The 17002-nt window shown below is 43.2% G+C and overlaps 1 protein-coding gene across 1 annotated transcript; it reads right to left on the bottom strand.

The window, feature by feature from the left end:
- Nucleotides 1-1375: 1375 nt before the first annotated feature.
- Nucleotides 1376-16903, bottom strand: LOC139566911 (creatine kinase M-type-like). The gene is made up of 3 exons (XM_071388284.1): nucleotides 16843-16903; nucleotides 5117-5315; nucleotides 1376-4723 (listed from the first exon to the last, which is right to left on the bottom strand). The coding sequence occupies exons 2-3, from the start codon at nucleotides 5292-5294 to the stop codon at nucleotides 4614-4616; spliced, it is 288 nt and encodes a 95-aa protein (XP_071244385.1). The 5' UTR covers nucleotides 5295-5315; nucleotides 16843-16903; the 3' UTR covers nucleotides 1376-4613.
- Nucleotides 16904-17002: the final 99 nt, after the last annotated feature.

Below are 17002 nucleotides of genomic sequence, written 5' to 3'. Positions count from 1 at the left end.
CCGTCGGGCTGCCAGATGGTGAAGCGTGATTCATCACTCTAGAGAACGGGTTTCCACTGCTCTAGAGTCCAATGGCGGCGAGCTTTACACCACTCCAGCCGACGCTTGGCATTGTGCATGGTGACCATAGGCTTGTGTGAGACTGCTTGGCCATGGAAGCCCATTTCATGAAGCTCCTGACGAACATTTATTGTGCTGACGTTGCTTCTAGAGGCAGTTTGGAACTCGGTAGTGAGTATCGCAACCGAGGACAGGCGATTTTTACACGCTACGCGCTTCAGCACTGCGGCCCCGTTCTGTGAGCTTGTGTGGCCTACCACTTTGCGGCTGAGCAGTTGTTGCTCCTAGATGTTTCCACTTAACAATAACATCACTAACAGTTGACCGGGGCAGCTCTAGCAAGGCAGAAATTTGACTGACATGTTGGACAGGTGCCATCCTATGACGGTCCCACGTTGAAAGTCACTGAACTCTTTAGTAAGCCCATTCTCCTGACAATGTTTGTCTATGGAGATTGCATGGCTGTGTGCCCAATTTTATACACCTGTCAGCAACGGGTGTGGCTGAAATAGCCGAATCCACTAATTTGAAAGGGGTGTCCACATGCTTTTGTATAAATAGTGTATATTACACCTTAAGTTATACTCATCAGCATATCTAGAATGATTCATGACCTATATACGTTTTTCACCAACGCCAATTGTACAAAAAATCTGTAAAATGTGTCAAAAAAGCGCTTATATTCAGAATGTATTTTTTTAAAAACTCAAATTAGTTTTAAACGAAAATAATTTCAGCCCGTCCATCTGCATTACCGGTGTTGTCCATGCGGAGGCGCAGTCTCTTGAGGTCTTCCAGACATTTGTGTCTGGGCAGGTGTTGCAGCTTGACATGAACGCTAGCCCTTTTCCCCATTAAATATCTATTAACAGACTTGTTTTTCACCAGCACAAAAGTTTGGATTGGACATCCATAACACTTTCATACTACGCTAGCGCAGTAGAGCTTAGTTCGGACTTGGCTCAGAAGTGTGAAAAGGGTACAAGTTTGGGGGGGGGGAATTAGAATTTCAAATGGCATATGGCTAAGCGAACTGTTACCCAGAGTCTTACTAAATGTGCAGTCAGATACATGGTTGAATTAAACACCTTCGTGCTATGCTGGAACAAAAGCCTGAACACTCATGTACAACCTGTGCTTCTTTAGATCCAGAATTGCCTACCACTGCCTTAAAGTGGAACTGGCAGCATGTTAACTACTTTGCAGATATGAAACAGACAATCCTAACATCAGTAAAAAATATAAAATATTTAGTTTATGCCACAAAACCAACTTCAAAATATGTTTTAAAAATGGGTTATATTTGCCTCAACATTCCATGACATACACAAAGGCATTGTTGGCAGAATAGATTGATGCAGTTCAATGCATGATCAGTGATGAAAAAAGTATCCAATTGTGATACTTGAGTAAAAGTATAGATTCCTTTTTAATAGAACGTTAAGTCACCCAGTAAAAGTCTAAAAGTATTTAGTTCTAAATATACTTAAGTATCAAAAGTAAATGTAATTGCTAAAATATATTTAAGTATCAAAAGTAAAAGTATAAATCATTTCAAATTCCTTATATTAAGCAAAGCAGACGGCACCATTTTCTTGTTTAAAACATTTACGGATAAGCAGGGGCAAACTCCGACACTCATTTACAAATTATGCATTTGTGTTTAGTGAATTTGCCAGATCAGAAGCAGTAAGGATGACCACGTGTTCTCTTGATAAGTGCATGAATTGGACCATTTTCCAGTCCTGCTTAGCATTCAAAATGTAACGAGTACTTTTGTGTGTCAGGAAAATGTATGGAGTAAAAAAGTACATTCTTTTCTTATTAAGGAATATAGTGAAGTAAAAGTTGTCAAAGTAAAGTACAAATACCCCAAAAAACTACTTAAGTAGTACTTTAAAGTATTTGTACTTTAGTACTTTACACCACTGTGCATGTTTAATATAATTCACCAATACATTTCTTGGTAGTGTCAAAAATATTGCTATCTGGTTGTAAATCACAGCTGGCCTGGTACAATGTTTGCTGCTTCCATTGGGGAAGCACGGTTTCAGTTTCAATGGCTCAATATTTTTTACAAAAATGGGCGATTTGTAACTAAGGCTGGGAATGACAATTACAATCAAACTAGCAAGGGCAATGATCACAAATCAGTCATAATGTGGCTAATAGGCTCGCGTATCTATACTGAACAAACACATAAATGCAACTTGCTACAATTTCAACGATTTTACTGAGTTAGTTCATATAAGGAAATGAGTCAATTGAAATAAATTAAGTAGGCCCTAATCAATGGATTTCACATGACTGGGCAGGGTAGCAAATAGGGTGGGTGGAAATAGTCCCACCCACTGGGGAGACGGGCTCAGCCAATCAGAATGAGTTTTCCCCCACACAAGGGCTTTATTACAGACATTACTGAAATATTCCTCAGTTTCATCAACTGTCAGAGTGACTGGTCTCAGACGATCCCGCAGGGGAAGAAGCCGGATGTGGAGGTCCTGGGCTGGCATGGTTGCACGTGGTCTTTGGTTGTGAGGCCGGTTGGACGTACTGCCAAATTCAATTCTCTACCAACAGCTCTGGTGGACGTTCCTGCAGTCAGCAACTTGAGACATCTGTGGCATTGTGTTGTGTGACAAACTGCACATTTTAGTGACCTTTTATTGTCCCCCAGCACAAGGTGCACCTGTGTAATGATCATGCTGTTTAATCAGCTTCTTGGTATGCCACACCTGTCAGGTGGATGGATTATCTTGGCAAAAGAGAAATGCTTACTAACAGGGATGTAAACAAATTTGTGCACAAAATCTGAGACAAATAAGCTTTTTGCGCTTATGGAACATTTCTGGGATCGTTTATTTCAGCTCATGAAACATGGGACCAACACTTTACATGTTGCGTTTAGGATGTCATGTCTGGCTGACTGACTTTTTCTCCTCCATATCGTTTGTCGGTGGCAATACACAGCTAGGGATGCAGGTATCATTTGGTTAGCTAGCAAGAACTTGAACGACTGTTACTTAGTTAGCATATCTCTTGCGTTCGCAAATTCACTCTGGCTATCTATCTACTCTGATTTCAGAGCACTCTCGTCTGATTCCCAGAGCGCAGAATAGCTGATGAATTTATGAATGCGCAACATCCGCTAAATATGACTCCCTAAAACACTTCACCGAGCAGCCCTTTCTAATCGACCTGGCCCGGGTCTCCTGGAAGGATATTGACCTCATCCCATCAGTAGAGGATGCCTGGTTGTTCTTTAAAAGTGCTTTCCTCACCATCTTAAATAAGCATGCCCCATTCAAAAAATGTAGAACCAGGAACAGATATAGCCCTTAGTTCTCTCCAGACCTGGCTGCCCTTGACCAGCACAAAAACATCCTGTGGCGTTCTGCATTAGCATCGAACAGCCACCGTGATATGCAACTTTTCAGGGAAGTTAGGAACAAATATACACAGGCAGTTAGGAAAGATAAGGCTAGCTTTTTCAAGCAGAAATTTGCATCCTGTAGCACAAAGTCTGGACGGTTCTGACTTAGAATATGTGGACAACTACAAATACCTAGGTGTCTGGTTAGCTGATCATGTCACTGTTCAGACAGCCTAGCTATACTGTAAATATAGGAGTAGAGGTTGAAATTGTTAAAAACAAATCATACAGTACAATTTTGATACTTTGTGAATTAATTCCATTAACTGGGAAATGTAGGAATATTGAATTTAAATTCCAAAGAATGTTTTTACAATTCCAATTTAATTCCAATTAAAAAAGCCAAGTCCAATTCCATAATTTGAAGATTTACATTTTTTAAATTTATTTCAAAGTAAATTATCCACTTCATTTTTGAATTCAATAATTTAATTGGAATTTGAAATCAAATTGGAATTGACACCAAACCTGAACTGTATGTACTATTTGTGCAATATTGTTACTGTAGATCAGAGCATGCAGTACCTTTCTTGGCCAGCATAAGGAGCTATCTACGTTCTCCCCGGCTGCAGTGTGTAGGGAAGCCGAAGTTATCCACACCGCGCACCAAACTCACCTCGCAGCTCAAGTCGTAATCACGGTCAAAGTCAACACACACACACACACACACACACACACACACACACACACATTACATTAATCAGCCAAACATACACACACAGTACGTATTTGACACACACAGAGAGAGAGTGGGCGAACAAGAGAGAGAGACATAAATGCATTTAAACACATTGAACTACTTACAAATCTGCTACGGATGTACTGGGTAACACTATTGGAATGTTATGCCACAATGCCCTACAAAGTTATCATAAACATTACTGAGATCTTGACATAACAACTAACAACAGTTTGTATGACATGTCACATCACACATCTTTGGTAGAAGTCTGTTATGAAGTGTGGCACACTGAAATCATGTGAGTAGTCCAAGCGATATGTGACAAATGTTAACTTCTTCATAAAAGCATGAAAGTTCATAGTTGGGATTATGAAGAAACCTTATAATAAAACGTTTTTTTAACAATAGTTGTTTTTATTATGTGAAATGGAGATACACTTATAGGGCCACGCTGCAGTACCATGACCGATCAAAGAAGTCACAGAAGAGGATGTAAGACTGGCCGTCGCCAGCTACACAACCCACAGACACGGGTCCATGAAGCTCCCCTGTAGGACAGTACAGGAACAGTATACACACATATAGTAAGTACACACTCACACAGAGAAACGCACACTAGAGTCACACGTTGTAATGCGTAAGCAGCAGCAGTTGTTTTGGATTAGCTAGGTGTTAAGATAAGCTGGGTGTTAAGATAAACTGGGTGTTAAGATAAACTGGGTGTTAAGATAAGCTGGGTGTTAAGATAAGCTGGGTGTTAAAATAAGCTGGGTGTTAAGATAAGCTGGGTGTTAGGACATTGTTTTAGTATTCTGTTAAATGGGTGGCTATCGTTATTGACGGCTTTTATGATGTAACTGAGCCTGGCTCCTTTGTTTTCAGCGCATAATGATCTAGCAACAAGAGTTCCCTATAGATCGCATAATGCCTGTTGACGTCACCTGGTTCCTCGAGGCCCGGACGTATGACATCATCAAAGATGACCCCGCTCTGGGTGGCGCGGTTGAACTGGCGAGCATACAGTTCTGGAGTCAGGATTCTCGCCATACATGTGTAGTTGTATTTTAGGGTAGGGAACTCCTCTTCGGGGGAACCTCTCTTCAGGTTGAACAGGGACATGGGGTCTGTAGGGACCGAGGTCTGGGAGGACAGGATGTGGTCAGACAGGGGACAATAGAATAGAGTAGAAATGTTACTGGCCTTGAAGGCCGTTTGTCTAGAACATACCAGTAGACTACATAAACTAGCATGAGAAATTCAACCCATAAATGGAAATGCATACACTATGGCCCATATTGGCCTGCACATAAACAGAGGCAGACCAATACCACATAAATAAGTTAGTTCTATGGTAACCTCATCCCCGGGTTATTGCACACAGTGCATATATGTAAGCCTGGTACATCAACGATTCAAAATTGGCCTTAGTGGGAGTGACCATAGAATTCCATGGGAGTGACCTTACTGAGTAAAGTATTTGTCATCATCATAGAGAATGACAGAGGCCTCTAGTGACCAAAAGGCCAGTTTTAGCATGGACAGCGCCATTGAGGGCTTCTGCCATTTTAATGTATTTAACTGGGTGGGACTTCCAACTTCACTGGCTGATCCCTCCTGGTGACCCTGTTGGAGTCATGTCCAACCGGGCCATCTGGAGGGATTAGCCAGTTGTGAAGAAGAAAATGTACTACTTCAAAATGGAGATAGCTCAATGGCGCTGCCCATGCGGTCACAGACGCCATAATGGCATGGATACAATGATGAAGCCTCTTTCCCATCTCTATGATCATCATTTAATTAAAGTGAATCACACGATTACGAGGCGTGGCTCTGTGCTTGTGTTCTGCTAGTGTATGGGGAAGGTGTTGTGGTAGATGATTGGTTCGTTGATTAAGATGATTAAACCAACGCCTATGCACCGGGAGTTTTCCCCGGTCTTTCTGTATTGGCTAACGAAGGCCAAGTTTCACACTCGTTGATCCACCATTTGTTTGCACATTTGGGCGGAAGTGTGTGGGAACAAGATTAGTTCTATGGTATAAAATATGTCAATTTCCTATTTTCCTGGTATATACACTATATATACAAATGTATGTGGACACCCCTTCAAATTAGTGGATTTGGCTATTTCAGCCATACCTATTGCTGACAGGTGTATAAAATTGGGCACACAGCCATGCAATCTCCATAGCGAAACATTGGCAGTAGAATGGCCTTACTGAAGAGCTCAGTGACTTTCAACGTGGCACCGTCAAAGGGTGCCACCTTACCAACAAGTCAGTTCATAAAATGTCTGCCCTGCTAGAGCTGCACCGTTCAACTGTAAGTGCTGTTATTGTGAAGTTTTTTTTTTTTTTATTTTTTATTTAACCTTTATTTAACCAGGTAGGCAAATTGAGAACACGTTCTCATTTACAATTGCGACCTGGCCAAGATAAAGCAAAGCAGTTCGACACATACAACAACACATAGTTACACATGGAGTAAAACAAACATATAGTCAATAATACAGTGAAAAAAAATAAGTCTATATACAATGTGAGCAAGTGAGGTGAGATAAGGGAGGTGAAGGCAAACAAATATATGTATAAATAAATAAAAATATAAAAAGGCCATGGAGGCGAAGTGAGTACAACACAGCAAGTAAAATAAAAACTAAAAAAACAGTGGAATGGTTGGTTTGCAGTGGAAGAAAGTGCAAAGTAGAGACAGAAATAATGGGGTGCAAAGGAGCAAAATAAATTAATAAATAAATACAGTAGGTAAAGAGGTAGTTGTTAGGGCTAAATTGTAGATGGGTTATGTACAGGTGCAGTAATCTATGAGCTGCTCTGACAGCTGGTGCTTAAAGCTAGTGAGGGAGATAGATGTTTCCAGTTTCAGAGATTTTTGTAGTTCGTTCCAGTCATTGGCAGCAGAGAACTGGAAGGAGAGGCGTCCAAAGGAAGAATTGGTTTTGGGGGTGACTAGAGAGATATACCTGCTGGAGCGCGTGCTACAGGTAGGTGCTGCTATGGTGACCAGCGAGCTGAGATAAGGGGGGACTTTACCTAGCAGGGTCTTGTAGATGACCTGGAACCAGTGGGTTTGGCGACGAGTATGAAGCGAGGGCCAGCCAACGAGAGTGTACAGGTCGCAGTGGTGGGTAGTATATGGGGCTTTGGTGACAAAACGGATGGCACTGTGATAGACTGCATCCAATTTATTGAGTAGGGTTTTGGAGGCTATTTTGTAAATGACATCACCGAAGTCGAGGATTGGTAGGATGGTCAGTTTTACAAGGGTATGTTTGGCAGCATGAGTAAAGGATGCTTTGTTGCGGAATAGGAAGCCAATTCTAGATTTGACTTTGGATTGGAGATGTTTGATGTGGGTCTGGAAGGAGAGTTTACAGTCTAACCAGACACCTAGGTATTTGTAGTTGTCCACATATTCTAAGTCAGAGCCGTCCAAAGTAGTGATGTTGGACAGGCGGGCAGGAGCAGGCAGCGATCGGTTGAAGAGCATGCATTTGGTTTTACTTGTATTTAAGAGCAGTTGGAGGCCACGGAAGGAGAGTTGTATGGCATTGAAGCTCGCCTGGAGGGTTGTTAACACAGTGTCAAAAGAAGGGCCAGAAGTATACAGAATAGTGTCGTCTGCGTAGAGGTGGATCAGAGAATCACCAGCAGCAAGAGCGACATCATTGATGTAAACAGAGAAGAGAGTCGGTCCAAGAATTGAACCCTGTGGCACCCCCATAGAGACTGCCAGAGGCCCGGACAACAGACCCTCCGATTTGACACACTGAACTCGATCAGAGAAGTAGTTGGTGAACCAGGCGAGGCAATCATTAGAGAAACCAAGGCTGTCGAGTCTGCCAATGAGGATGTGGTGATTGACAGAGTCAAAAGCCTTGGCCAGGTCAATGAATACGGCTGCACAGTATTGTTTCCTATCGATGGCGGTTACGATATCGTTTATGACCTTGAGCGTGGCTGAGGTGCACCCATGACCAGCTCTGAAACCAGATTGCATAGCGGAGAAGGTGTGGTGTGATTCGAAATGGTCGGTAATCTGTTTGTTGACTTGGCTTTCGAAGACCTTAGAAAGGCAGGGTAGGATAGATATAGGTCTGTAGCAGTTAGGGTCAAGGGTGTCCCCCCCTTTGAAGAGCGGGATAACCGCAGCTGCTTTCCAATCTTTGGGGATCTCAGACGACACGAAAGAGAGGTTGAAGAGGCTAGTAATAGGGGTGGCAACAATTTCAGCAGATAGTTTTAGAAAGAAAGGGTCCAGATTATCTAGCCCGGCTGATTTGTAAGGGTCCAGATTTTGCAGCTCATTAAGAACATCAGCTGACTGTATTTGGGAGAAAGAGAAATGGGGAAGGCTTGGGCGAGTAGCAGAGGGGAGGGCAGTGCTGTTGTCCGGGGTAGGGGTAGCCAGGTGGAAAGCATGGCCAGCCGTAGAAAAATGCTTATTGAAATTCTCAATTATAGTGGATTTGTCGGTGGTGACAGTGTTTCCTATCTTCAGAGCGGTTGGAAGCTGGGAGGAGGTGTTCTTATTCTCCATGGACTTTACGGTGTCCCAGAACTTTTTTGAATTTGTGTTGCAGGAAGCAAATTTCTGCTTGAAAAAGCTAGCCTTGGCTGTTCTAACTGCCTGTGTATATTGGTTTCTGGCTTCCCTGAAAAGTTGCATATCACGGGGGCTGTTCGATGCTAATGCAGAACGCCATAGGATGTTTTTCTGTTGGTTAAGGGCAGTCAGGTCAGGAGAGAACCAAGGGCTATATCTGTTCCTGGTTCTAAATTTCTTGAATGGGGCATGCTTATTCAAGATGGTGAGGAAGGCATTTTAAAAAAATGACCAGGCATCCTCTACTGACGGGATGAGATCAATATCCTTCCAGGATACCCCGGCCAGGTCGATTAGAAAGGCCTGCTCGCTGAAGTGTTTCAGGGAGCGTTTGACAGTGATGAGTGGAGGTCGTTTGACCGCTGACCCATTACGGATGCAGGCAATGAGGCAGTGATCGCTGAGATCTTGGTTGAAAACAGCAGAGGTGTATTTGGAGGGCAAGTTTGTTAGGATGATATCTATGAGGGTACCCGTGTTTACGGAATTGGGGTGGTACCTGGTAGGTTCATTGATAATTTGTGTGAGATTGAGGGCATCAAGCTTAGATTGTAGGGTGGCTGGGGTGTTGAGCATGTTCAAATTTAGGTCGCCTAGCAGCACGAGCTCTGAAGATAGATGGGGGGCAATCAGTTCACATATAGTGTCCAGAGCACAGCTGGGGGCAGAGGGTGGTCTATAGCAGGCGGCAACGGTGAGAGACTTGTTTTTAGAGAGGTGGATTTTTAAAAGTAGAAGTTCAAATTGTTTGGGAACAGACCTGGATAGTATAACAGAACTCTGCAGGCAGTCTTTGCAGTAGATTGCAACACCGCCCCCTTTGGCCGTTCTATCTTGTCTGAAAATCTTGTAATTGGGGATGAAAATGTCAGAATTTTTGGTGGTCTTTCTAAGCCAGGATTCAGACACGGCTAAAACATCCGGGTTGGTAGAGTGTGCTAAAGCAGTGAACAAAACAAACTTAGGGAGGAGGCTTCTAATGTTAACATGCATGAAGCCAAGGCTATTACGGTTACAGAAGTCATCAAAAGAGAGCGCCTGGGGAATAGGAGTGGAGCCAGGTACTGCAGGGCCTGGATTCACCTCTACATCACCAGAGGAACAGAGGAGGAGTAGGATAAGGGTACGGCTAAAAGCTATGAGAATTGGTCGCCTAGAGCTACTAGAGCAGAGAGTAAAAGGAAGTTTCTGGGGGCGATAAAATAGTTTAAAGGAATAATGTACAGACAAAGGTATGGTAGGATGTGAATACAGTGGAGGTAAACCTAGGTATTGAGTGATGATGAGAGAGATATTGTCTCTAGAAACATCATTGAAACCAGGTGATGTCATCGCATATGTGGGTGGTGGAACTGAGAGGTTGGATATGGTATAGAGAGCAGGGCTAGAATCTCTACAGTGAAATAAGCCAATAAACACTAACCAGAACAGCAATGGACAAGGCATATTTACATTAAGGAGAGGCATGCTTAATCGAGTGATCAATAAGGGTCCAGTGAGTAGAGGTTGGTTGGGGTCGTGGCGATCCAGACAGCTGGCCGGGTATATGGCTATCGGTAGCAGCATAGGATGGAGGTCTGTTTGTAGATACCTCGTGCGTTTCCGTCGGTAGGTTAGTGGGGTTCCGTGTAGTGGGGTTTTGTTCAGATAGCAGCCGATAAGACAGCTAACGATTAGCGGGCCTCAGATGAGCGTTCAGGTAACGTCGGGACGGAGGTGCCGGTTGGATAAATCCCTCGGGCAGATAACGTCGGCAGTCAGTCGCGGCAGTCAGTCGTGAAGGCCCGGTGGGGTTCCGTATCTGCAGCAGCAACAAAAGAAACGGGTCCGGATGGTGATGGAACTCCTCAGCTGGCTAGCTCCAGCATGATTTGAGTTTGCTCCGGGGTCGACGTAAGCCAATAGTCACACGGTTTGCAGCTAGCTAGCTGCGAAATCAAGGTGCAAGTGTCCAGAGCCTGCGGCTGGAATCCGGGGAAACTGAGAGAAAAAAGTCCCGGAATGCTCCGGTCCGAGTCGCGTTGCACAAAAGTGCCAGTAGATTATCGAGCTAAAGGAATAGCTGATGACCACAAAACGTGGGCAGCTGAAACACCAACGCTAGCCAGCAAACCGGCTAATTTCGGGGCAGCTACAGATTAGCTTCTGGCTAGCTATCGGAGTAGCTTCTGGTTAGCTTTCAGGCTAGCTTCTGAATTAGCCCCTGGCTAGCTTCCACGATGGATTTTCAGATTGAGGTAAATAATACTTTTTGTAATTGGTGAAGCGGGTTGCAGGAAAGCTTTAGCAGGAAAGCTTTTGTAGTTGAGTTCTTGGATAATAAAATAAATAAAAGATATGCGAAGAAAAGGTGTAAATATATATATATACAGGACACGACACGACAATACGGAAAAAGACGTCTGAACTGCTAAGCCACCTTGGACATCGAGTAGAAATGTCTAGGAGCAACATTGGCCCAGCCACGAAGTGGTAGGCCACATAAGCCCACAGAACGGGACCGCCGAGTGCTGAAGCACACAGCGAGTAAAAATCGTCTGTCCTCGGTTGCAACACTCACTACCGAGTTCCAGACTGCCTTTTGGAAGCAACGTAAGAAAAAGAACCGAGCAGCTGCCTAAGATCACCATGCTCAATGCCAAGCACCGGCTGGAGTGGTGCAAAGCTCGCCACCATTGGACTCTGGAGCAGTGGAAACGTGTTCTCTGGAGAGATGACTCACGCTTCACCATCTGGCAGTCTAACGGACGAATCTGGGTTTGGCGGATGCCAGGAAGGAATGCTACATGCCCCAATGCATAGTGCCAACTGTAAAGTTTGATGGAGGAGGAATAATGGTCTGGGGCTGTTTCTCATGGTTCGGGCTAAGCCCCTTAGTTCCAGTGAAGGAAAACGTTCACTCTACAGCATACAATGACATTCTAGTCGATTCTGTGCTTCCAACTTTGTGTCAACTGATGGGGTTCACCTTGGGGTCATGATAGGAGCTGCACCAAATTATTGATGTATTATAATAATTGATTATGCTTATGTTGTATTATTAGAAGGGGAAGGGCTATAAGACCCCACCCCCACTACATTTATATGGTCCTGGACTACAGATTAGCATATATACAGTATATACATTATAAGGTTTAATATTGTTCCACAGTTCTTTTCTAGTCTCTGCTTCTTATAAGAAACGGTCTGAGAGATGTGTGAGTTATTGCAGTCAAAGGGTGTCTGTGAGAAAGCCCCTCAAGGCTAAAAGAGATTCATAGACACAGAACCCTGCAGGGGAGTGAAAGAGATAAGAGACAAGTCAGACATACCACTATAAAGCAACTTGGGGAGTGGAAAGTTACTACTGAGCCCTTAGAAAACACTGGAACTATTGTTCTCTCCTGCAAGTTTGTATAACTGTATATGCATGGGCTTGGTCTCATGAGTAGAAGGTGTTGACATAGGCAGTTACATCACTGGGGGTTGACTGCAAGCATATTAAAGCAACTTGGACCCTTTCCTATTTTGCAGAACTTACTCTGAAACATGCGTGCTATGTTCCCATTGTCAACTTCTGTCTTCAATTGCATTTATAAAGGTTTTTAATTCATTTACTTAAAGATATTGTCTGATTGCTGATTTCACCAATAAGCAAATGATTGACAAGGAACAAGGAACCTACCCCAACACAACAGTTTGGGGAAGGCCCTTTCCTGTTTCAGCATGGCAATGCCCCCGTGCACAAAGCGAGGTCCATACAGAAATGGTTTGTCGAGATCGGTATGGAAGAACTTGGCTGGCCTGGACAGAGCCCTGACCTCAACACCATCGAACACATTTGGGATGAATTGGAACGCCGACTGCGTCCAGGCCTAATCGCCCAACATCAGTGTCCGACCTCACTAATGCTCTTGTGGCTGAATGGAAGCAAGTCCCCGCAGCAATGTTCCAACATCTAGTGGAACGCCTTCCCATAAAAGGGGAGGCTGTTATAGCAGCAAAGGGGGGAGTAACTCCATATTTATGCCCACGATTTTGGAATGAGATGTTCGACGAGCTGGTGTCCATACTTTTGGTCATGAAGTGTATTTCCAAATTGACCTCTTGGCATGTGTGTTTCTCTGAGAAGATTTAATATGGTAATAGCTTCAGCTTGCTTGTGAAAATGTTCACCGTATTCCAAATGTGGAGTAAGTTAAGGGGTATGAACACTTTCTGAAGGCACTGTAACGGCGTCCGCATGCTTCCCAGCCGAAACAGTTCAGAAGAGCTTGTGCGCATATTATGATGACATTTTGTGATGTTTATGTTCGTTTTGGACTTCGGCTTGCCTCGAGAAAACATTTTGTGTGCCCGAACAGCCGAAAAACACTCACCGAAGTCCAAAACGAACACAATACAGAAAGACCGGGGAAAACTCCCGGTGCATAGGCGTTGGTTTAATCATCTTAATCAACGAACCAATCATCTACCACAACACCTTCCCCATACACTAGCAGAACACAAGCACAGAGCCACGCCTCGTAATCGTGTGATTCACTTTAATTAAATGATGATCATAGAGATGGGAAAGAGGCTTCATCATTGTATCCATGCCATTATGGCGTCTGTGACCGCATGGGCAGCGCCATTGAGCTATCTCCATTTTGAAGTAGTACATTTTCTTCTTCACAACTGGCTAATCCCTCCAGATGGCCCGGTTGGACATGACTCCAACAGGGTCACCAGGAGGGATCAGCCAGTGAAGTTGGAAGTCCCACCCAGTTAAATACATTAAAATGAGAAAACATTTTGTGTGCCCGAACAGCCGAAAAACACTCACCGAAGTCCAAAACGAACATAAACATCACAAAATGTCATCATAATATATGCACAAACTTCTGAACTGTTTTGGCTGGGAAGCATGAGGACGCATTTAACTCCCCACCATAGTGGCATGGGCAGCGCCATTTTAAAGTATTGAAAGTAGTCAACTGGGTGGGGATTCCTATGGGTTGTTGCCTCTGGCGCTGCCCATGCTGCTAATGGCACAGATATAAAGTCCTCTATTTTTTTTTTTTTAAATATGTGTTTTATAATGACAACATACAGTATATTGGGATTTTCCTTGTGGATTTTCAGTTCATGAATTCAATTCTAATTCAGTTCATATTTTAAATGGACTCCAAACGAAATTGACGCTGACCCTTGGTCGGTTTCAAGAGGGCACACAACAGAAAATGTTTTAACACAATTTTGTAATGGAAACCTAATGAGCATTTTTTTTGGAGGGGGCAAGGCCAGGAAATCCCTCCCTGTTTCAGTCCATTGCGTTCCATTCAGTGCCTAATGGTGCCAAGTTCTATTAGTTGCCTGGCTGGAAATGTCTCTCAGCCATGCTGAACTGTAGCCTGTGTGTGTAGGGAAAAACAACTTGCCATATGCAGTCATTTTGTTATTTTCGTTTTGACTGAATGTGAAAGAGCATGCATGCATGCCACAAAATGGTGGCGCCACTTACGTTTGATCTTCCACATTTCGTAATAATGAGAACTACTTTGGTGGCTGGCAGCCTGGAGTACCTGGCCTGGGTACAGGGTGGTAGTGGAGGTGATAGTAAGGTCCCAACTATTCTCTCAACACTGAACAAAAGAGCTAAGAATAGCAGTGTAGTCTCGTCATCCCAAGTTTTGACTGTCCAAGTCCCACCTGACACGCTCGTCTTTACAAAGTGGTGCGATGGTCGCCGGTTCATGTTGCGTGGCCCTAACAATGTCGGTCTTTTTATAACTTAATGTAAATTAGCACTGCTAGCATGTGGAGGCTGGTGGATGGGTGTTCATACAACTGATCACTGGTACATTTCATATATTTCTAAAGAAAGTGTCAATCATTTTTTTAAAGGTGAAATCTGCAATATGTACAGCTGTTCAATGGTCATTTCAATGAATGTTACCCACTTATTACATTTCTCCAGCCACGTCCTTCAGCTTTTTAGCAAACCAAAAAGCAGAGCTGCCATTTAGCTGGGGACAAAAAAATGAAACAGAATCAAGGATTGTACCCTTGAGACCATTAAGAAAAGTTTCAAAATACAGAGTGGCTGCAGATCCGAATTCTCTATAACCATTTTCTATAACCAACTAAATCCAAAGCTTCTGCGCTTGTGTGGGATTCTCTCCTTTACGCACAGTCTCTGCTTTACTCGTTTAGTAGCCCAGAAGAAAAGGCTACTTTGGCAAATGTCTGTGATAAATGGAGAATGATGCTTGTTTAAGTTAAATCAAGGCTGAATCTGTGTCAGCAAGATCACATAATCATAGTATTATATATAACAGAACCGAATATAATAGTATGGTATAACGTTACTGTAAGACAAAAAACACCACCTAATTTCTTATGAGATTTTATGATGATTGTGAGAATGGTAGCATTTTTCTCCCATGTGGTCAAAACTCAACAGCGCGCCACTAGTCAAAACACCATCTGCTCTAAAATTCGCTCCCTGTACATAATTCAAATAAAACACTGTACTTCGAAACAACACTGTACATAATTCAAGAAGATCTAATGTGTCTTCCCATGAAATTGATTGAGATCAAATGGTTGTGTAATAAATACCATTTAATATAACACAAGCATATTGCTATTACGTTGTTATAACTAACTTCTTTCAAAACAGGGTTTCTCACAAACTCATAAGCAGATACTGAGACCCACACACACCCAGAGACAGATGGCTGGCACAGACCTTTCATAAACACTGATAAGGCCGGAAAGGCCTTGATCAAAATGGTGCTTGGGTCTGCATTTCACGAGATACTGAGACACACACACACCCAAGGACAGAGGGCTGAGGCAAACCTCTCATAAAAACCGATAAAACAGGAACGTCTACGCACACACAAAATCTCCTCTTTAGGCTGAACATTTTACAGAGACACACAGATATGACAGGAACATCTACGCACACACCTAATCTCCTGTTTTAGCTGAACATTTCTGAAGACAAAGAACTCTACTCAGAGCCAATGGGACAGTGATACTAGCCTGAAGGGGACCTCGCCCAACTCATCAGAACCAACCAGAGGACCAGAACTTCCAGACTCAACCTACTTTCTGTGCTGTATAAAATGTCTATGCATTCTGTTATCTGGGCTTATTTCTGCAAGTTCCATATGAGCTAAATGAATAAGTCCGTGCACGCTTGTACCAGATATCTTTACTCTTAAATAAAACTGTCACTTGTCATACAATTTACCACCTTGTCTGAATCGATCCTTGACCGGCTCACCCTTCTCCATATCCAATTATCAACAGTTGGCATCCAGATGCCGCATTGACATTTCACAGGTCACCCTCCCTTCGAGAAATGTAAGGGGAGGGTGACCACAGAAATTGGTGTGTAAAGTAAATGTAAAGAAACACATGACCAGAACGTGATTTGGATCTTCAGCTCAGGGGAAGAGGTTTCCAGGGGAGCTGACAGGGGCGGGACAGGGTGCTTACCTTCGGATCTGCAGCCGTGGCCCACAAAATATGGATTTTGCGCTATAAATGACTTGCATTATGTTTCATCATTGATAAACAGTTCACTATAAGCAAAAAAACATGGATGATGTGTAACAACAGTTTTTCATTGTTGCAAACGCGAGGGACGCAAATGCTAACCTGGGTCGGCAGGTAGCCTACTGGTTAGAGCATCGGACTAGTAACCGAAAGGTAGAGTAACCGAAAGATTGCAAGATTGAATCCCGAGCTGACAAGGTAAAAATCTGTAGTTCTGCCCCTGAACAAGGCAGTCAACCCACTGTTCCTATGCCGTCATTGAAAATAAGAATTTGTTATTGACTGACTTGCCTAGTTAAATAAAAACATTAAAAAATACAACCACCCAGAAGTCTCGCCAGTTTACTTTCTGTTTCGCTACAAGGATTCCAGCAGTAATCAGTCCGATAATTACGAAGCTACGTACATGCCACTGCAATTCAACCATGATTCGAATGCGATATCTGTGAATGTCGGGGAAAATGCCTTTAAAATGCGCTTTGTCGAATGTCCAGTGCACTGCTCTACAACGCACCTTGGATTTAATCCCGGTTTTACTTGCTGTTTGTTGTTGAATGGAGATCTCAGTCCTTATCTCCGCAAAGTAGAATTCCTGTGCTCTCTTGGTCTCTATAAATTAACTTATTTATTTCATTGACTTGCCAAAAAATGTTATTCTGTAGAAGTGGAAAAGA

Source organism: Salvelinus alpinus, chromosome 2, assembly GCF_045679555.1.
Source record: "Salvelinus alpinus chromosome 2, SLU_Salpinus.1, whole genome shotgun sequence".
In the NCBI taxonomy this organism is placed as follows: Eukaryota; Metazoa; Chordata; class Actinopteri; order Salmoniformes; family Salmonidae; genus Salvelinus; species Salvelinus alpinus.
The sequence above is the reverse complement of the archived record's forward strand: the minus strand, read 5'-3'. Positions and strand labels throughout refer to the sequence as shown.